The 22,744-nt window shown below is 33.7% G+C and overlaps 1 protein-coding gene across 8 annotated transcripts in view; it reads right to left on the bottom strand.

Annotated features, from left to right (window-relative positions):
- Positions 1-6,558: 6,558 nt before the first annotated feature.
- LOC149420366 (uncharacterized) overlaps positions 6,559-22,744 on the bottom strand; it is a 36,021-nt gene continuing 19,835 nt past the window's right edge. For 3 of the 8 annotated variants that reach the window (XM_089636646.1, XM_089636645.1, XM_089636647.1), the window contains exons 2-10: positions 21,464-21,612; positions 19,945-20,131; positions 18,130-18,287; positions 17,413-17,528; positions 16,338-16,650; positions 14,162-14,316; positions 9,750-9,877; positions 8,318-8,440; positions 6,559-7,448 (exon numbers count right to left, since the gene is read on the bottom strand). In XM_089636646.1, coding sequence (XP_089492772.1) covers positions 7,309-7,448; positions 8,318-8,440; positions 9,750-9,877; positions 14,162-14,316; positions 16,338-16,650; positions 17,413-17,528; positions 18,130-18,287; positions 19,945-20,131; positions 21,464-21,523 — 1,380 coding nt within the window. In that variant the 5' untranslated portion in view covers positions 21,524-21,612 and the 3' untranslated portion in view covers positions 6,559-7,308. Of the gene's footprint in view, positions 7,449-8,317; positions 8,441-9,749; positions 9,878-10,346; positions 10,669-13,412; positions 13,557-14,161; positions 14,317-16,337; positions 16,651-17,412; positions 17,529-18,129; positions 18,288-19,944; positions 20,132-21,463; positions 21,613-22,744 lie in introns of those variants that run through there. The other 5 variants (XM_089636644.1, XM_089636651.1, XM_089636649.1 and 2 more) reach the window with 4 other exon arrangements.

Raw genomic sequence — 22,744 nt, 5'->3', positions numbered from 1 at the left:
ATATCTTATTATGCAGGAGAACGTCAAATAATAGTCTGTAAATCTGTATATAATCGTTTATTGATGATTCAATCACAAATTGACGTAACTAGCAGTTCGGTATATGTCTTCTCCATCACTCGATCGGCGGAAGTAGTGTTGCCATTGTAACCGGAAACCTTTCCTCGTCTTATATTTCTGCTAGGCTGCTAAATGCGCCCCATTGCTGGCCACGTATAAATAAATGGGCGTTACACTATTATTATTTTATTGTAATGCAGTTATAACGGCTTATGATATTTTTGGGAGTATTTAATGAGACAAGGAATGGAATACGTCATCAAAAATATTTTAGTAGGTTTTGGCATTTTCCATACATCTTCCCCCTCACTCTGCGACTTCAAATTGTTCTCGAATTGCTCCGTCCAGGACTTTTTAGGTCCATGATTAAAACACATTGTGTACCAATACAAAAATTCTCTTAAACACGAAACGAGATGCAGTGTAACATACACTGCTTGCAAATCTCAAAATATACATTAGTTTTTTTAGGTTAAACAGCTCTTATGCTTTTTTATATTACAAAAATTATTAAAATATTTATTTTTATTCCAGCGAAATGAAATTGTCAAATTAAATTCACAATTGCTAACAAACCGTCTCGAAATCAGCCAAACATGAAAAGCGACACACGGTTCAACTAACATCGCAGTATTCGACTATTGAGCATGCGCGCCGAGCAAGATCGTTTGAACGGACGCTTGAAATCGTTGGTAAACAAATAAATTTATTGAACATTTCTAGAATTGTCGCTAGAGATATGCATAGGGAATTTTTACAAATGAATATCGGTTCTGTATCGTGCTTATACGCAATGTAGCGAGGTCTCAAACTAAGAAATAACTAGTTGGCTCCCACGTAAGAGGCAAGCGTGATAAAATGATTATAGATGCTTCAGGTTAATAATGTTACGAATTAAATTAATTGGGGTCCTACGAGGGCTCATTGACCATTGATCATGAACCACTTAGAATTAATTTTAATTAAACTGTATTATTTGATAAGTGGTTTTTATTGCGTTTAATCTCATGAAGTGCCTTAAATTATTATTATATGTATAACAAAAGTTCCGACCCATTTATAATTGTTTTTTTAATTGGTTCATCCATCCGTATTGCAATTATTGTATGCAAATTAAAATATATATAACCCCTCAGGCCTCTGGCATATTCTGTCAGAAGGTCAGAGTATTTCCGCTTCACAATAAAATATTAACAAATGGAATATTTCTGAAGTTATCCGAAAACTAAAAACTGTTTTTGGGTGATGAAATACGCTTTCAAATTTTATTATCAGAAATAAACATAATTTTTGAAATAATAAAATTTATAATACAAACATAAAATGGCTCACATTTTTATAACTGAAATTACTGATGGTGAAAAAAAATACACACATTTTATTAGACAAATGTATCAATATAGTTTTTTTCATATTACAAAAATAAATTTACGGAGTTTCATAATTTTTTTTTCAAATTCCAATTGTTCGCCCATTGTCTCTTCTTTGATTTGCTTAAAAAAACCACAGACTACCGGAATTGTATTTCTATTTTTGAAAGTGTACAAGTTCTAAAAGACGATTTTGTTGTAGATACGTCTTATTGTTAACTATTTTTTCAAAGGATTTTCTAGAGCATAGGTTCCCAACTTCTTTCACAAAAGCAAGTGACCGCGACCCCGACAGGGAGGGGGTTTCTCAGTTTCATACAAATGGCAGATAGAACATTGTTGTTGCAAAATTCTATTCCACACAAGGAGGCAGACTTGACTATGGCACGTACACATATACTTGTCTAAGCTAGCGCGAATGGTATGTGATTGTAGATTTCCGCGTCTGTCTGTTTGTGCGCTTAGTTCTTCTAAACTATGCAACGGATTTTGATAGCATTTTCACTATCATTTAGAGAATTTCTTCCGGAAGGTTTACATATATAATACACACATAAAAATATTTTTTCTAGATGGGAACCTATTCACAGAAATCAATCACATTCTTTATGTTTTTAAAGCCTTTTATTAGTGTATGTTTGTATACAATTTTTTTAAATTTTCTCTTTGTAAATAGCATGTAGATTGAACACCATTGTTTGTTGGTTGCCTGTGATCTTTTTTCATTTATGAGCTTCAACACTATTCATTTTAAATGTAAGCATTTTATTTCTTTATGTGTAGGTCTGTCAATGCCTGTTAGAAACAGTTAGGAGTCAGTAATAAAACAAGACTGTATTTTTTATTTAATTTATTTGTATAATATAATGTTTTGTTATTTATCATGGCTTGATCACATTATTTGGGTTCCTACCACACTTTGAATACAACTTAAGCAATGGCAAAATATTTCCCATTAAATATGAAGCTATTTTCCTTTAACCCTTTGTGAATTTGTGACTCGCATACATAATATATTATGTATGTATGTGAGTCACTGATATAATATATTAATATGTCAAATGGCTCAAAAACTATTGATTATATTATTAAAAGGCTATTGTCATGAATATTATTTTATTTTACATGAAGGGTTAAAAGTCTCTAGGTGAAAAATAATAGCTTGTTAGAATAATATGAAAGTCTTTCTACGTCGTAATTTTCAAAAAATTTGCATGTTTGCATTTTAAATTGTACATAATACATAATGGTTAATGGTTACAAAGAGTAGTAATATTTTAATAAGGAATTATTATTTATTTACTTGTGATTGTTGTAGTTTATTTGGCAAACTGGACATTTACATTACACGCCCAATCTCGTTTGAATCAATTCACATACTCGGTACCATTTTCAACCCAAATAATTAATTATTAAATGCTCAAGACAGTTGATTTACATACTCGGAACGTTTTTCAATCCTAATAATTAATTAGTAAATGCTCAAGACAGTTGATTTACATACTCGGAACGTTTTTCAATCCTAATAATTAATTAGTAAATGCTCAAGACAGTTGATTTACATACTCGGAACATTTTTCAATCCTAATAATTAATTAGTAAATGCTTAAGACAGTTGATTTACATACTCGGTACCTTTTTCAATCCAAATAATTAATTAGTAAATGCTTAAGACAGTTGATTTACAGAATATTCAAAGACAAAACTTTTAATATCAAGGGTTAAAAGTGCGATGATGCTAACTCCATCTACCGCATGCAAATGGAGTTAGCTCCTTTGCTGTTTAAGCCGTGGATACACTAGAATACATTTGAGTGTACTCCCTAGGAAAAATTTTACAAGAATCTACGTACTACTACTTGGGATTTCTAAGTCAACTTACTGCTTTTTTTTTAGCAATTTATTCTATTTAATACACAAGTTTATATGCGCAGACTTTAATTTGAATGAGTTTATTGTTTAAATTGCCCAATCAGTTTGCATTATTGCTGCCAGACTAATGTATCCATTAAAAAAATATTTGTTACAGGTTTATATACTGCTTATTTTTATTGCAACACTTTTAGTTTAGTGGTGATATCATTTTTATCATGTGAATAAAGAATTTTATAATGTTTAAACACAATTATTTAATTAAGTAAATAAATGCACTTTAACAGTGAAATCGCTTTATTCCCGCCTGAATCAAATTGCATATCATACATATTAAATTTAAATAAAATATATTTTTTAAATACATACTCTAATAAAGTTAGCATTAAATATTTATGATTTGTAAAAAAGATATAATGTGGAATGAGCTGATTTGTGAAATGCGATTAAAATTGATTAATAATAAACTGGCAACATTGTTTTAAAGTAAGGACTAACCTACACAGCGACATTTTCAAATGGGAACATCTGCCCAATCTATGGGGCATTTTAGACGGAATATAAAATAACGTAAACTCAACAACAAGATGACATTTCAAGGTGTCATTTCAAAATGCTTGGCATTGGACCACTGCTACTCTTTATAATAATAATAATCATAGGGTTAAGTGCAATGTAATATGTTACTTTGTTGTAATATTAATTTCCTATAATTAAATTATAATATGTAAATGAAATCCTCAGTACAGGAGATGCCAGTGAGGATATCATTATCTCTATATGTTACTAAGAAAAGAAGACCATAAATCATTATTATTATTAATAAAAAACATTAGACAAAATGCAATATTATATGCGAAGAATAAAACATACAAAGAAGTGAAAAATATTAAATACAAAAATGTACGCAAATAGTCGTTTATGGAGGATTTGACTGTATCTTATTTCGAGCCATCAGGACGGACTCCATTCAGGCAACCGTGGCAGTGATGATGGTATTCTTGGTTTGGAGTAGTCTGTGCCATAAGCTTCCCATGCAGAGTCGGAAATGTGCTCTGAAGAGTGCACTCATCCCTCCAGGAACATTTCCGTGGTGCTGCAGTATCACGGTAGGCAGAATATTTATAGAAAAGTTGCAGATGGGATAGCTTGGTTATGAGTATACTAAAATGCCAGAGAGCGACTTCATCACAAAATACTCAGTTAGCCACTTCAAACAACTCCAGAGGCTAGGGCCTGCAATGGACGGAGATTGCCGAAGTAGCGCAGACCAGGGACCTTGTTGAAGCAATGAGTTCCCAACCCAAATAAGAAATGGGGAAATCTGTGAGATGAGATATTCCAGCAATTCTCTAATGACGAACAAACCTTTCAGACGTATAAGATAGTCCTTACAATATACAATTTTCCAACTTCAAACTTTATACATATAAAATTACACTATCACAATGATTTTATATGAAACGCTAATAATAAATACATAGTCCCTAAATTCTTAAATTTTTCCAACCTATACATTAATATCAGTCATTTTTTCTTCTAGAAAATGCTTTATTATATTTGTGTCGCCAGAACCAAAATATTCCTGAGCCAATTGCGTTAATAATGCTAAATAGTTGTTAACAATAAAAATTTCATGCCATTTAAAGTATTTGTACAATACATCTTTCTTAACACAATAGTGCGAATTAATTACAAATGTTAAGGTTTTATTTAAATGTGTCATTGTTGACAAAAAGCACACAATTTTTTTTATACATAAATGCTTAAAAATTAAGCACTAACTTAATAAATTTTTTGTATTTTCGGTACATATTATGTATAACTAAAAAAATTGCTAATAACTTTTTTTAAATAAAATACAATTTCAATAATAATAATTATTGGAAAAGGCAAAAAGGCAAGTAATCACATTACACATTCTAATAACACTACGAGTAAATGAAATATTTTTTTCATTTAATTCAATCCCATTTAATTAGCACTTATACAAATTCACGGTGATCAATAATATTACAATACTGTGCTTGTGAATATAAAAACCAAGTCAATACAGCTTGTAATATATATTTTATTGCAAAATAAATTGTTTTGACAAACTTAGATTAACTACAATTTTTTTCTATGTTAATTGTTTCAAATTAAGTGCTGTCGATACTTTGAATGAAAACACCCAATTGATTGTGGATAATAAATTATATTTTATATGCGGCTACATCAGAATTCTGGTTACTACTTGAAAACTATTACATTATGTATAGGTAATCATTATTGTTTATGGCATAGATTTATTATTGATCTGTGTTTATAAACAGATAGAGGAACCCATTTGATCCTTAAAATTATTCCGTGAACATGGCGCAAGTTCTCAAATGTTGTATCACAGATATTACTTGCGCCAACTTATCTAAAAGAAATGGAAATATGAAATGTCATTCAAAGCAGGTGCTTTTATAAGGTAACCAAACATGTCAAACTGTGTTGATAATTTTAGTACATTTTAAGCATCCTAGCTTACCTCCGTAGTGTAACTCCGTTAACCAATTGGATACGCCGGCGCTGACGGATACAAATTTTTCATTGAAATGTTTAACCTCTCAGACAAAGGCATTTGTATGCTATGTGTTCCTTTGCGAACTGTCAAAACGCGGAAATTTTTGTGTTATTCACGACTTTTGCTAAAAGCATCATAACTCACGTCTTGGGAAACGTAGCCTCATTCTAAAAAATGTTTTGGAAAGATTATGAAATTCACTATCGTATTGTTTTGTTATACGTAAATATTTGCGTTTCTAAATATACATTTTCTGAAAACGTCAAAAATATGTAAAAATCGCTGACCATTATTTCAAAGCTGTGAAAAATGTACTTTTTTCTGAGTATCATAAAGAAATAACACTTTATATATTGAAGAAATATAATTAAAAACTATTGGTCACCTCAAAATATTAACCGTCCAAACTAAAATATTTTTAATAAATTATTTAAAAACGCAATAAATTACGAACGAACAAGCTGACAGATTCAATCGACTCAGATAATGCACCTCAAGATTCCATAGATATTTTTGAATGCAGACGCGTAGCGTTATTCATTATCGATACTCTGTTTTTTAAATCATGGCAATCCGTATACTAGTGATGGAAATAAATCGATTTTTGTAAAATCTCGCGCGCTTACGTGAAAAGACGTACTAATGTCTTGACCGCTATTATCATATTTACGTCTTTTGACGTTCTAATGTTCCGAGTGGTTAAAGTGAAAAATAATTATTGGATTATTTATTTACGTGTGGTCTGCCGATGCCGATGGGTCTCTAGAGAATAATGCGAGCATTCTAATATTATCCTTGTTAGGATAATTTGCGATGCGATTTTGACCTCAATGCTTTGAAAAATGTATTAAAAACAAAATTAGCATCGTGTGGGCTAATAAAACTTTAGGTTCCACTTTTGATTTTTATCTCTCAGAAGGCTGAAAAAATATTTTTCTCTTTTAAGCTCTGGCCTTCAACAGGTTAAAGGTATTTCAAGGAAAATCATCTCACGGGTGCTTGAAAGCCATAATTGGAGATCAATCAAATGTGTATAGCTAGATTTCTTTTTGCAAAATAGAAAGACTTATATGTGGGTCAAAAGAAATACGAAGGTAGCTGATATTCCTTATAATAATCTCGGCTTCCACTGAAATGTTTAGCTGACAAATGACTCCTCGATTCAAGCATCATCGGATTGGGGAATAGCAACAGAGGTGGTACCCTGATGACATAAAAATTACTGCCGACTTCGGCTTTGAGTTAGAATTGCCAAGATTCAGCATAACTGAAGATATCTGTGGAAGGCACACGGCAGAAGATCTAAGGAACAAACCCAAAATCCGCATATTTCGACAGTTGCTTACTTCAGTTTGAATTGATAATTAATTAAAACAATATTATATTGACTTAGCGGTGTGTTGAAAAATTGTTGAAACATGAATCGTGGATAACGTAAAGTGAATTTCGGGTTTATGATTTATCTTGTTGCTGTCTGTGGTGCCCCCGTTTATTTCGGTGGTGTCCCCTGGAGTTTCCCTCCGCTGGTGGCTCTACTTCCCCATCTGATAGGTCCACCGGGGTGTTGAAAGTCTTTTGTTGCTGTTGTTCATCTGTAGACAAAAGAAAATACTGATTACAACATAATACTCCAAGAATCGCAATAGCGAAATGATGTTCCTTAGCCTATCATGTATGCATATGTGATTCCACGAAGATTAACTAACACACATACTTTGCGTCAAAATGTGCCACATGATTGAAAATTGAAAACAGTGGCGGTTTTCTCTAATGTAATGATGTGCGGTGAACTCTAAAAGAATAACTATTTTGAAGGATTATTATAATACGCCGCATCACTGGGACTATGAAACGAAACGTTACGAACATTACCAAACTCATTCAGGTGACGAGATATCTGAACTGAGTGTGTTCTTCGGTTCGGTGTGCACCACAATATGCTTTGTTGTTATCAAGTAAATGATTACAGGTTTTATTTACCGTTTCTGCATTTCAACAATTATTATTACTAGGTGTTTGATGGCATATACAAATGTTTTAAAATGTACCATTTTTACGTAAACTGTTATTTTCGAATTTAAAATTATTTTCTCCCATGCAACTCATACATATTCCTAACCCACAAATGGTGAGGCAGGCACTTATTAATATTCTTTATGATTATTTTTAAACTTCAATAATTGTACTAATAGTTTTTGACAAGGTCTTCTAGATCTGCAGCCTTTTAAAATGACATGACGCCATATATTTGATGAAGAAGAAAAGCTGCTTACAAAACGCTCGTTTTTTTAAATCGCTTTAATGTTGAACTCCGATGATTTGACCACAAACAGCCACTGGTTGAAACGGCTAGCGTTGTAAAGGTGAAGGTGATTTTTGCATACATACATATATATTCTTGAGTAATGCTTACCGGGGATTATTTCTTTGGAAAGTTAATTAATTTAGAAAATGCACTCACCGTCAGTGCTTCTGGACTCTCCATTTCTATGAGAGCGATCACTATTTCTAAAGTAATGATTGGAGTAACCATGGCTACCGCCCCCTCTCCGAGATTGGCCTTGATTACTATAATTACTATTTCCTGGAATCATAAGAAATAACACAAAATGTTACTTAAATGGGAATAAGAGATAATTATTTGTCAATCAAACAAACTGATTGTCCATTCAAAGTTAACAGTTTCCATTTGAATACGAGAGGTTTTTTAACATCATATATTTGATAAGTTTGTTGCATCATTTATGAACCAAATTTATAGCTGTGTTCACATGAAAATAATGACTCTGCTAATGTAAGACAAAATGCTGGAGGAAAAGAAAACTACGGGACCCTAACCTAACTAACACTAGGAAAGTAAAGATGTACAATAATAATATGTAATAGTTAAAACTGAACACACTCTCAGAGATTTAACTATAAAGCAAACGGAGTTAAAACATCCGAACAATGAACACTAGTGTAATGAATTTTGCACAGCTTTTTCTGTCTGGAATTTCTGGGTCATCGTAACTGTGTTTAGCTCGCAACATCATTCTTTTCATGAGCTATATAGTGGAGCTGTGAAATATCCATTTAACTGAAGTAAAAGGCGTTAGAATCATGAGCAAAGTTGGGCAGTAAGACTAGTAGAGTTCTGTGAACAGCAGACCTCACATACAACAAAAGTAGTTTCAAAGTAGTAGGTCTTTAATTTTCCGTAATTTAATAAATCAATACTAAAATTCTCTCAGAAATCATAAGATTTGTGAGTAGGTACTTAATTATGAACCATATGTGTTTTATGTAACATATTTTTAATATCAAATAAGGAATTATATAATTTGTCCAAAAAAATGTCATTATCAAACTTTCTTCAGGCAAGCGCAGGGGGGTGTAACTCTGATCGAAAGTTAGAACTGTGAATATTGTGAAGTCATATTGTTGCCTAGTTATAATTACATCCACCAATGAAAAACTCTAAAAGTCTATGGAATAAACTTTCAGAGTTTTTCATTGTTGTATAGTATAATAAGTAGGTTCCGAATGAGAATTGAACTGTATATACATTGGCATATCTATGGATTTTTAGGACAAATTTGTTTCATACAAAAAGCCCAGAGATATTGATCTAGTGAGTGATTTATTTATGGGAAGTAGGGTACCATAACATTGAAAAAAAAATGCGTATAAGGAAGTCCAATTAAACACGACGATTGCACATTTGAAAAAACAATCTTCATTGAATCATTAAAATGGCTACCACTTTGAAACGAAATGGAATGTTCAAACAGACAAAATGCAAAACAGTCGAGTTAAAACTGGATTTCGATACGCGCAGTCAACTACTGACATTAGATAAAATTAAAAAAAACAGTCCTCAGAGGTTTATAGGTAATCAGGTTTGTCCTTACCATTGTTATGAATAGGTGCATTAGAAGTCCTAAGGTCGGGCAACGCAGGGGGCGCTCCATTAATTAGTTCCCCCTTTTCCCCACCGCGGCGATGCGACCTTGTCCAACTGCCACCGTGCTCCGTGCTTCTGGGTTCATTAGTAACGGGCATTCCTCATTAGTTTATATTAGTCTTGGGCGAAAAAGTACTTATATTCTTTTTTTTAATTAAGTGTAACTTTTAATATCAAATCAAGTGTTGTTATTCGAGAGTTTAAACTTAAATCTGGGTATCCGCGTGAGTCTTGAATCTAAAGGCCAGTACTCACTCTCGTTCATGCTCAATGATTTTTCACTTATTCGAACATGTCTCAACGTGTGTACCGTCTCGCTCGACGCTTTTTCTGTTGGATGCGAAAAACATTCAAGGTCCGTAATTTTTCTTCGATGTTCGACAGAAATTTACGATTTATTTTTCCTTGAATCTTTTTCGATATGAGGTTTTACTCACTAAGTTATTCCAAAAAATAAACATAAATATATACATACATCCAACTATCTCAGGACATATTTCCCAGAAAAAGGGCATACTCAATTCAATAAAATAAAGAAAACATGAATCATTTAACACTTTATTTAAGCTACATAATATATTTTTACACCGTTATCCATCATAATTCACTGTGTTTAATATATATTTAATTAATTATTCGGAATTAGTTGATAATTATTATGACATCAATAGCACCATTGTAATTTTGTTAGAATATAAATATTTCATTTTCGTTGATCAAATTTAGCCCCTGGGGAAACTGACTGGACGCTCGGTGTAGAGAGTTTCAGTTTCTTGCTGTGTAATTGCAATTGGGTGGAAATGTTCTGTGGCTTTGGCAATACGCTACTGCTAACTATATTGTGTTTGATTTCTTTGTTGACGGGCCTGAAAGGAGAAGGGGGAAGGGCAATGGATAAAAATAATAAAATAACAAAAATATAATAACATAAATGATAAAACAAAGGGTCCCAGTTAAATTCATTGCTCGACCTTTTAAATTTTTCCTTTTAAATTGTTTGGGGAACAGGTCTATAGCTCCGGATGTGATAGTTTGTAGGCTGAGTACTTTAATTGTTCAAACAGCAGATTTTTGGTAAATCGGCTTTCTCAACTTTTTGAATCAGGCATTTTTAGGAAGTAAATTGATTAAACTACAAGTACTGTGAACGCACTCGCGTGGAAAAAATATGTTTCTGATTTTCTCTTATTTAATAAATCAAAACCAAATTCCTCTGAAAACCTAAGATTTATAAGTAGGTACTTAAATACATTTCTACTTAATTATAAACAAAACATTTTAATTATCAAGTAACATGTTTTTTTATTACAAAAAAGGAATACGTTCGGTGACAATTTTTTTTTTTAACTTTCTTCAGGCAGGCAGGTACAATAATACATATTGAAAAAATGCTAATAAGATGGATCACATTTGAGAAAAGAATCTTTACTGAACTATTAAAACTGCCACCATCTCGAATGCGAAACGGAATGAACAAACAAATTTACAAAGAGATGAAGCAAACGGTCAAGTTATAGGAAAAGTATTATTAGAACAGTTACTAAATAATCAGTTGACGAGCTTCGTACGTGTTGTCCGGAGAAAGATACCTACATATTCCCAAGATGTTAAAAGCTTTCAGAAAAGCTTTACGAAAGCGTTCATCTTTGATTAGACTGTTATTTTGATATGTATGTAAGGTAATTATTCGGAATCGCTGGACAAGGGTTATATGAAATATTTATATATAAAACCTTCTGATTTACCTTAATTTACTATAAAAGGAATCTGACTGCATTTGGGATATTTTTAATTTTAGCATTTTAATTTTTAATTACGTAAATCGAAAATTCACTCTCGTTGTATGGGATGACAGCTGGAATGGTTTCTGTTGATAAAATTTTCTTTTGTTTGTATTCCTGATACGAGTGGCTATATTTTTTACCATGTGCAAATACTAGGTAGGTACTAGGTTTAGCCAAACTCGAAAAATAAAATAAAGATATTTAGGTATGTTTTATAAAATAGAAAAATTAAAAAAGGTGATGTTATTATAGGTTAGGTTGGATAATTTTAGGTTAGGTTGGTTTATTATTAGGATTTAGGTTAGGATAGATTGGATATTATAGGTAAGGTTGGATTATTATAGGTTAGGTATGATTATTATTAGGATATAGGTTAGGTTGGATTATTATAGGTTAGGTTAGAATATTGTAGGTTAGGTTCGATTATTATAGGTTAGGTTGGATTATTATTAGGATATAGGTTAGGTTAGGTTAGGTTGGATTAGGTAGAATGAAATCACAAACCAGTCTATACAAACCTAGCGTAGCCCACAAACTACTTGAAAACTGGGATATAACTCTAAAGGGGACGCAAGCAGGCGTTATTAAAGGTTCCCCAATATTTATAGGTTAAGTTAGGTTGGATTATTATAGGTTAGGTTAGGTTGGATTATTATAGGTTAGGTTAGGTTGGATTATTTTAGGTTAGGTTAGGTTGGATTATTTTAGGTTAGGTTAGGTTGGATTATTATAGGTTAGGTTGGATTATTATTAGGACATAGGTTAGGTTAGTTTAGGTTGGATTATTATAGGTTAGGTTAGGTTGGATTATTATAGGTTAGGTTAGGTTGGATTATTATAGGTTAGGTTAGGTTGGATTATTATAGGTTAGGTTAGGTTGGATTATTTTAGGTTAGGTTAGGTTGGATTATTATAGGTTAGGTTGGATTATTATTAGGACATAGGTTAGGTTAGTTTAGGTTGGATTATTATAGGTTAGGTTAGGTTGGATTATTATAGGTTAGGTTAGGTTGGATTATTATAGGTTAGGTTAGGTTGGATTATTTTAGGTTAGGTTAGGTTGGATTATTATAGGTTAGGTTAGGTTGGATTATTTTGGGTTAGGTTAGGATATAGGTTAGTTTAGTTTAGGTTTGATTATTATAGGTTAGGTTACTATAGTTTAGGTTAAATAAAACAATAATTATAATAATAACTAAATATAAGTTTTTTAAGTAACATAAAAATATTTTATTTTTCGAGTTTGGCCAAAACAGTACCTAACTAGAATTTGCATTCTGAAATGATTCAAATTCTAGCTACTCGTATCAGGAATACAAACAAAAGAAAATTTTATCAACAGAAACCATTCCAGCTGTCATCCCATACAACGAAAGTGAATCTTCGATTTACGTAATTAAATATGAAAATGCTAAAATTAAAAATATCCCAAATGCAGTCAGATTCCTTTTATAGTAAATTAAGGTAAATCAGAAGGTTTTATATATAAATATTTCATATAACCCTTGTCCAGCGATTCCGAATATTTACCTAATTAATAAATCAATATATATGTACATATTACCGGTCAAGCAGTGAATTTCAAATTCTATTCGAAAATACATTTAAACACTCATTTTTTTATGAACAGAATTATGTAGTACAATAAATAATTACTATTGATGTGTAAGCAATTAAAATGAAGGTGAATAAAATTATATTGAATGATTTAAATTGTGCAAATCACTAAAATTATGCCTTTTATCAAAAATGCTCCGTTATTAATTTCTAAAGTATGAAATGAAAATAATAGATGAACAAACAAAAGTGATAAAAATTATTCTTACAGAACTTTGACGGTAACATTGTTTCTAGGGGATGGTTTAGGGCTGGTTTTCGTCAAGGTTCGTCCGAATCCTACCACATTAGTTTTTGATGGGACACTTTTGTTTGATGGCTTCTCGGTTACATTATTTGCATTCTTTAGTGGTCTGCAAATTAAAAATAATAATTTGCAGGAGATTTTTATTTTGGTCATCTCACGAATTGATTCGTCCTGATGAAAAGGAATCAATTTTGATTCAATTCCTAACAGATGAATGATAATTTTTAAACGGTGATGTTAATAATATCATGCAAAACAAAAAACATAAAAACAATAACAAGATACATTATTAAAGAACAATGAAATATTTACAACAAATAAAATAAAATAACCAATTTTTTTTTCACTTTTTCGTGGGTTATGTCGTTCAAATATTAGTACGTAGGTAATAGAATATTTTTATAATAGATGTACACTAGATATAAAATGTTAAATTTTAGATGTAAATAAAATATACTTAAACAAAATTAAAATAAATCTCCAGCAGGTGGGAAATGTCAAGGTTATCTGACAATTTTCATAAAAATGATTAAATTATAATAATACTATTTTATAATGGATAAGGATGGATTTAGGAGACTGGGGGATCGTACAATATTGCCCGTAATTTACAAATAAACTTTTTATCTGGTTTTTCGATCTGTAAATTGTCTATTCTTGTTTTAAATTTATGGCTATGCACGCAGATAATAATGGCAGTTAGGTACTTACTCCCTCTGCTGCCAGTAAGCCTGGTGTTGGGGGGGCTGGAGAGGGGGGAATCTCTGTTGTCCCCCCCTGCCGCCACCCCCACCACGACCACCACCTCCACCGCCTCCGGCGTTACCCCTTCCGGCCGCATTTAGGGACGCCTTTATGGACTGCAGCTAAATAAAGAAAGAGATTATTAGAAATGACGTCAGGTGAGAAACGGTTACATGAGAATGTTAAAAAATGTGTATGATTTTATATAAGCATAAGTTAGTTTGAAACAATATTGCTGCTATACAGACAATAATATTAATGCGATAATACACGTTATTAATGATTGCACCAAGCAGGTAGTTATTACTGTTTAAATGTAATGAATATAGTAAGTTAAATTGATAAATGATGTTTTTAAATTACATACATGGAGTATTTATTTGAAATATAATAATATGGTATATCATTATGTACAATTAATACTTGTTATGCTTAGTACTAATACATAATATAATATAGAGTATAATATTATAAGATAGACCTGACAAACCTATTCGTAAGATCAGTAAACTGTTTCAAAGAATCATTCAGTAAAAATTTTGTTTCTGATAGAATCCGTTAACTACCGATATATCACTAGGTTAATTTAGGTTATACCTCATTCGAATTGTGTTTTCTCCGTCCTAGATTAATCCAATTACCCAGTTACACATAAACCTGTTACGTACCTACTTATGTTTTTTTTTTTAAGTGTTCCTTAAGGCCGGTCTCCTGCGCACAAAATGTTTTGTTTTTACTAAACATTTACACAAAAAAAAAAATGTTTTCTATCAACCACGGAAAGAAAAACATAGTGTTCACACCCCAATGTTTTGTGTAAATTTTTTATAAAAACAAAACATTTTTTACACAGGAAACCAATTTCTGGCCGTTATGGGAGTCAAACTTATGGTTTCTGGATAGAAATTGCAGTGTTATAAAAACTGATATGTGACCAAAATCAAAGGAGAACCTAAATCTTATACTAAACGCGTTTTAAAAAGTTGAATCTATATTAAACATTTTTTTGATTCGACGATTAGAGCACACCACCCATTGTTAGCCCTGATTACCGAAACATTACAAAGTTAGCCACAACCACCAAAATATACAAAACATTACATTCAGTAAATATGAAGCTAGTAATCCTAACTAGAATGTACATTGGGAGGTTTACAAAATTGCTAGAATTGTAATAGACCATACCACAGATTAAGCATTGTAGCAGACCGGATCAGCCTCGCATAAAATAAGGTAAGATTAGCCCCAATATTAGATGAGATAATAGTATATAATAAGTGATTAATCCCATGCAGTATGTATGTTACAGTGAGTTCAGTAGTGTCCCTGGGAGGCTAGCATGACCACATTCAAATTGTCAATATTATATGTAAATGGTTTTTATCAACATTATCGACGATTAGTAGACCATCGCCGTTTACCGAGGCTTTGTCTCAAAATTGTCTATACATATTTTTCCTCTTTTCTGATAAGGTATACATGACCAATTATGTACCTAAATATTATATTTTGCAAAAAAATGTATGTATTAATGTAACTATGATCTATATTAAAATAATAAAAATAAAAAAATATATAGATTATACATACATATATGTATATCGATAGATATTGTCACCAAATTGCAAGGAATTAATTTTAAATGGATGGAGACAGATTTGAATTTGAGTAATTGGAGTTTCAACAGTTATTCAGAATTATTTTGGATATCAGTAAAAAAACAAACAGCACATGCTTAACTTAAATATGTAATATAAATAGACGATTATGCCATTATAAAAGGTACCAGTGTTGCCATCGTAGAGTGATCATTTTTACCGTGATCCATGATTGGTCAAATTATCCATATTATATTAAGTAGAGCCAGGAGCTAACGATATGGATAAACTGAAGTCGACAGCTTAGTTGACTTTATTGGTCAAAATGGCGATGCTAGGCCCCCTGGTAATGTTCAGATGCTCGCCACAGACATATACATACTTAATTAGGCCACACCAAACAAGATTGATTAGACCAGCCCCAATATTAGATGAGATAACCCCCATAGATTAGGTATATAATAAGTGATTAATCCCATGCAGCGGGGTGTTAGTCTCCCCGGGTGGTACAGTGGTACAGTGGCGTGCTCGTCACACACACGTACATAGTTGGTCGCGACGGGCGCAGCGGGCGCGGGCTCAAACAACAGGTTGGTGACGCCGCGCTCGCCCACCGGCCTCGGCCGCAGTACCTCTCGGCGCTGGCGCTCGCCGGCCGCGCGCAGCCCGCCCACCAGGCGCTCCGCATCGGCCAGCCGCGCGCGCAGATCCTCCTCCTCCCCGACCCCGCCGTCCGGCGTCCCCCCGACGGCTGCGCCCCCGCCGCCCGGCAGCTCGCCCCCGCCGCCACCGCCCAGTGACCACGATGCAGCGATGCGGCGGCTGGAGGATTCCTTGAGAGCGAGTGCCTCCTGGTTTCTACAAGAATACAATATGTTAGGTTGATATCAAAATAATGTTAAACACCTAAGTCTAGGTCTATGTGAAGTTAGTAGTTGGAATTGTATATTACAATGAAGATATACTGTTATTTACATTTATACAAATTGCCAAATGACAAAGTGATTGCTTTCTACGAAAATCATCACCAGCGCTTTCTCTTCTTCGTATGGTTGACGAGAGTCGGTAGAGGTAAAAGTGGGATGCTCATCAGAACCCTTGGAAGATTTTATCGTGCAATTATGTATTAAGTCATTTGTTTACGGATTTATTGTCCAATAATGTTTCATAATTACAAAATATGAAATGAAAAAAAAAGGAAATGCTAGAAAAGGGATAGTACCATAGATAAAGAACAACACAAAAAATGCGATATGGGTGTGTTTGTGATCCAAAAGTCTGTCCGATCGGGCATTAAATTTCAAAAACATAACTTTGTTTCATCATAATTATGAAATTCGAATGGGATGGCGAAATAAGATATCAGACAAGTGTAATTCTGCACATAAATGTGAGAAAATAAGTGCGAGTAGAGCCACAAACTATGGTAAAGGAACGAAACTAACGCAAACGGCACGGCGCTGTTGGTTTCCATTCAAATCTACATGGAAGGCATTTCTGGTGTGTATTAACTATTTTCTGTCCCTTTCGAAGCTTAGTTTAAGTTTCCCAACGCTTTATACAAATGAACAAGTGAAAAGGTCAACCAACAGAGTAAGTAGTGACTAGTATAATAATTACTTGTATTGCTGCAGCTGTGCCTGCAGGTCAGCTGTCCTGGTCAGACTGGTCTGCAGCGCCGCCTTAGCCGCACTCAACTCTTGCTCCAGTCTGTCGCAGCGCTCTCTGTCCTCATTCTGCAACATTGTCAATGGACAAGAATACAATAAATTTGAAATCCAAGCAATTCCTGACTATTAAAAAGGGACACCGTTGTAACTCTTTGACTGCGGATAACAAGCATAGACAAGAGGTGACATACCACCACCAGGGGTAACCAAACCTAACCTAATCTAACCTAACCTTACATCCAGGAAACCTTTTTGGACTGAAGATGCACATTTGCTTGAGTTACAAACAGTAATTCTTCTACAATAAAAGATATAAATTTGTTTTAGACCACTTTAATTTTAACTGTACTCTACCGGTTTCGGAAGCACCTTTCCTTCGTCAGGAGAATATTACAACTATGACGAGCCACAAAGTAAATGCTTATTACAAATATAGTCATTCTTCTGTTTGATCCGAGTCGAATTAAGTGGCGAACCTCAGACATGAAAAATACTAAACTAAATAAAACAACTAAAATTCCCTCTCCTCTCGTTCTCTTCACTTCTCTCTCCCTCGAAAGATATAAGCATTATTAAAGTATTATTATTAAACTGCATCCGGTGAAATCGTAGTGGTTATGTTATTCAAAAAGGTTTATAAGGAGAAATGTAAGGCAAGTAAACTCACATTAACAGATGTAGAGGATGTGTCAACACTGGATTCTGGAGGAGGCTTGGTGACTGTGGTAGTTGAAAGATTCGACTCTTCACTTTTTGTTGAGGTCGATGCTTCGGGTACACTGTCGGTCGGTTTTCTTTTCGAATAGACTAATTGAAATTGTAAATCTGAAAACAAGTAGGAAAAATAAGTTGCAGATTAAAATGGCATTTGGTAAACGGTCTACCATATTTGTCGACTAGAAGATAAAGGAAACAAATAATAATAATTACATACATAATATTATAAAACAAGTATTTAACCCTTTAGGTGCGTTAATTGTTTCATGATTTCATAAGAAGAGTCAAAATCCTTGGAAAAAAAAGTATGTAACAATATATGTATCTATGGTATAAACATATAGATGGCCTAGTATTAAAAAGCAAAAGTAAAAATCTGTTGTTTTCAGATAATCAATATTTTGCATGTCTAAATATGTATGCAAAAATGCCAAATTTCAAAAGTCTTCACTGAAATTTCTAAATTTGAAATAGATTTGTATAAAACTGGGTAGGTACATCTAAATATTTGGATATTTTCAAACTGGTTTTCTGACTCTAAGGCTACGTCCGCACAGACAGGCGGCTTGCTTAGCGCCTAGAGCCTAGTGGCTTGCATTCTGGCTACTAGCTAGGATACACGGTGTCCGCACTGAAGGTGGTTTGCGTGGTGGGTCGCTAGGTGTCTTGGTCATTTGCTTGTCGTCACGTTGACGAGATGTCACTTTCAAAAATAACTCTAAAACTGCTACTTACAGAAAATTCATCTTTAAAATATACCATTTCACGGCCTTATCCATCATGTTGGGTTCATGACATAAATAAGTCACGGTCAAGTCATGGAGTTTAATGTTCTGTATAAACAATTGCGTAATTTTGACGAAAAATTTTACCAGTCCAGTCCAGAGAATCATTTGATCTACTTTTTAGTATACATAATCCAACGCCATAACTATAATTAACGTCTCATTTTTTTTTTTTTTAAAGACAACTACACTTTTATGGAGTTCATTAGCTGGATTCCACAGAGGTTCTCTTTTAAAAACAGATGCAATTAATACTTCGTCCATTTTTCTCTTCAAAAATGCCTCGCGCCTAGTGACAAAAAACCAACACGTTCGTTCACTTCGATACACGCAAAGCGACTAGCATGCGACTTAGCTAGGCGCCAAGCGCGCAGTGCGGCCAGTCGCGAGTATTCTAGAACGTTTGTTTTACTAAGCTACTCGCTAGGTAACTCGCTAAACTCTAGGCGCTAAGCAAGCCGCCTGTCTGTGCGGACGTGGCCTAAGGAATCTAACATTTTTGATCCATATTGTAATTTATAGTTTTTCACACTTGTTTCTGTTTTACTGGGCCATCGCTACATACATATACAAAAGTAATTGCCAATATTTCAATGTTGAATGAGCAGTCAACAGGGACGACACATTTTCCCCTTGCTGTGACTAAGTTAGTGAGAAGTTATATATGACCCATCTATATTTCAGCACGCCATACTCAAGAATCATGAAGTTTAATGCCGATATATCGGCATAACACACCTAAAGGGTAAAGCATTTTGAAGCACTTTAGAGATTAATAACGAAATAGTGTTCTAAAAATAAAATTTCATTCTATTACCATCTCCTCTCCCTTCCCGCTGCATCAAAACATTCTGTAAATTGGGATGCCATTGTTTCATGAGCTTCAGGCAATTTTTGGTAGAATTCTTATGAGATTTGTCGGCTTAAAGAGAGATAGAAAAATAAAAGGATGAAGCTAACATCAGTGGTACATAAATTACCTCTGTTCATTTGCCGCTGCGCCTCAATTTCCCTGTGCAGGCCCGTCAGCAGCAGGGCGTGCTGCTCCTGCAGGTAGCGGATGTTCTGCTCCAGCTGCGCTACGCGTCGCACTGCGTCCAGGGCTCCCGGGGTCCCTGAGCCCCCCCCAGCCCCCGAGCTGAACACTTCGGATGTCGGCTTTTTCACCTGAAATAATGATAGGGGGTATTTATTGCACTATAAACCACAATGAGAAACGTTGGAATCTTCTCCTGTGGACAAAGCATCAGATTCTTTACTGCTTTTAGCACTAAGAGTCCCTCTGATATATCTACATAACAGAGGCGGTTCCTTGGTACGTGCATTTGTGCATTGCACTGCTTGTCTTCAATCTCCACATAACAAATTACAACGACATCTGTGCCCCAGTGATCGATGTAAGAAATTCGTAATTCCCGTCAGGTCATTATTTGAGCTATCTTCTAGTAAAAAAATCCCGCACAAGAGCAAGCGGTCGTGCATACCCCGATATGCACAGAACCAACTTTTACCATACTACTAAAACAGCATCGGGCGGTATCGAGACAGCCCGAAGTAGCCGAAACGGTGACATGAGCGAGACAGATTACACTCTTGATGTCAAATTACGTGTTAGAGCAGTGCAGATACACAACCCATCCGTGCATTATCGAAGTGCTTTGACGGCGAGTGAATTTTGCATCACTTTGATCATGCGTAATCCAATGCGTTTGGAATGGATTCGCTTAGAAATACTAATGTTCAATGTTAACGCAACAACATTAACACATTGGAACTCGTTCGCGGTGAAATCAAACGGTTTCGCTATATTTTCAACGATGAATTGAGTGTCCTTTATTTTCGAGATAATTTTGTATTATTTAATCAGTTATTTTACAAATATAACTTAGAAGATAGAATGAATTGCAGTAGGTGTTCCCATTCATTAATTTGCTCCACCTAAATTACAGACTAGGTACATTTTAAAAGTGAAATGCACTGCTGGTAATTACAGTCACGGGCCGCCTCTGCTACATAACATTGTTTTAAATAGTTTTTGTGTTTAGGTTCATTATTTTATAGCGTGTATGTAAAGATATGTTTCCTTTTACTTTTTATGAAAACTGGGCTAGCACCGAGCAGTACATTCATAGACAATTTTTTACCAAAAATGGCATCATGCTAAAAATTACTTAAAAAATAAACTAGTAAAATTGTACAAGCCAAACAAATCCATCACACAGATCTACTAACTTATCTATGCAGGTGGCCAAAAGAGACGAATCCCCTGACTGCTGACTGCTAGGACAGAGATGCTCAAACCAATCTGTATAGTCAGGGGTGACGCCACTCGTTACTATAGATATTATTTTTGGTGGGAAAATATGCACCTTTTTTTTAAATATCAGAGAATATTGAGAGTGTTGCCACACTTTAACAAGATTTAAAGTAAGTATCTGCTTCCAATGCAATGGTAGGTACCTAGATATGAATAAAAAAAATCGTGCAAATAATACTTACATTGTTAACTTGTGCGAAAGGTGGCACTGCCGGCATTTGAACTAGCACCTTTGAAGTCATTTTAACTGAATTTAATTATTCTTGTAACTTTATTGTTTCTAACAATTTTTTCAAATTCACAGCACTTCAAAACTGTCACATAAAACTTTCTGGGCAAACGGATAAAATTGCAATTAGCTTTTTTGAAGTGTAGATATATAAAATTTAATAAAATTACTAACCTTAATTCATTAGTACTAAAACTAACCAATGGTATGCATGATCTGGGCAACCAGTTTGGGGGTACTATTAATATATTTACTGACTTCGTTAAGCATAATCTATACCAGCACTTTGTTGAATCGTGCAAATTATTGTAGCATTGGTAACATTGTTTTAGTGATTTGTCATAAATGCAGTATTGTTTTAGTTTCTATTTTATTTTATGTTTAACTTAGATTGTTTCATATTTAGTTTATCAGTTTAACGTTATTTCATGCTTTAAAAACTATGGGCATAATTTTCGATAGCTCACGAGGTATATTCTCTTATCATAATCCATGTAAAAGCCCAGCTGGGCATAAAACAAAATTAAATTAAAATAAAATACATCCATGCATTGATATTATTATTATATGGCAACACTTTTTATTTTTTGGTTGGCACTGAAATGTGAGACTAATAAATCGTCACTAATTTGATTTTCTTATGTCATAATTGATAAATAAACCATGGTTTCTATGTATCGCGTACGAAATTTCAAAACCCTATAACTCAGTTAATAGTGCCGACCCCCACCTAATTCTTACAGATTCGGATTCCCCAGCCCTAAATTAGTCTAAATCAAGTTCAATTTCGGTTATTCGAGTGACTCCCATAAACCGAATTTTACCCTAAAATAATATACAAAGGTTTTCCGGCAAGGCGCACAAACTTTGGGAGGTGATTCTACGTGATAGTACAAGTAAAAAAGATGTGTGACTTTTGTCGAAATTTCGACGTTTTAACTTACTTTTCTGGTACAAAATTTGAATTGATTGTACGGGGAAAAAACAATGGAGTTTCGAAAGAAGTTATGTATATTTTTACTTCTACTGTCATGTAAGAATCACCTTCCAAAGTTTGTGCACCTTTCCCCCGAACACCCTGTATAGAAACAATAAAGCTATGACTCCGTATTAAAGATTTCATTTATCAGTAAACAAGGAATTTTTGTGATAGCTAACAATCAAGATTAAATATTATAGCGAATAGTCGAATAGGCAGACCGCGAATTCCTATAGTTTTCTAATATTTATATTT

The sequence above is a fragment of the Hesperophylax consimilis genome, chromosome 10 (genome assembly GCF_061612785.1).
Source record: "Hesperophylax consimilis isolate HC1 chromosome 10, BYU_Hcon_1.0, whole genome shotgun sequence".
In the NCBI taxonomy this organism is placed as follows: Eukaryota; Metazoa; Arthropoda; class Insecta; order Trichoptera; family Limnephilidae; genus Hesperophylax; species Hesperophylax consimilis.
The sequence above is the reverse complement of the archived record's forward strand: the minus strand, read 5'-3'. Positions and strand labels throughout refer to the sequence as shown.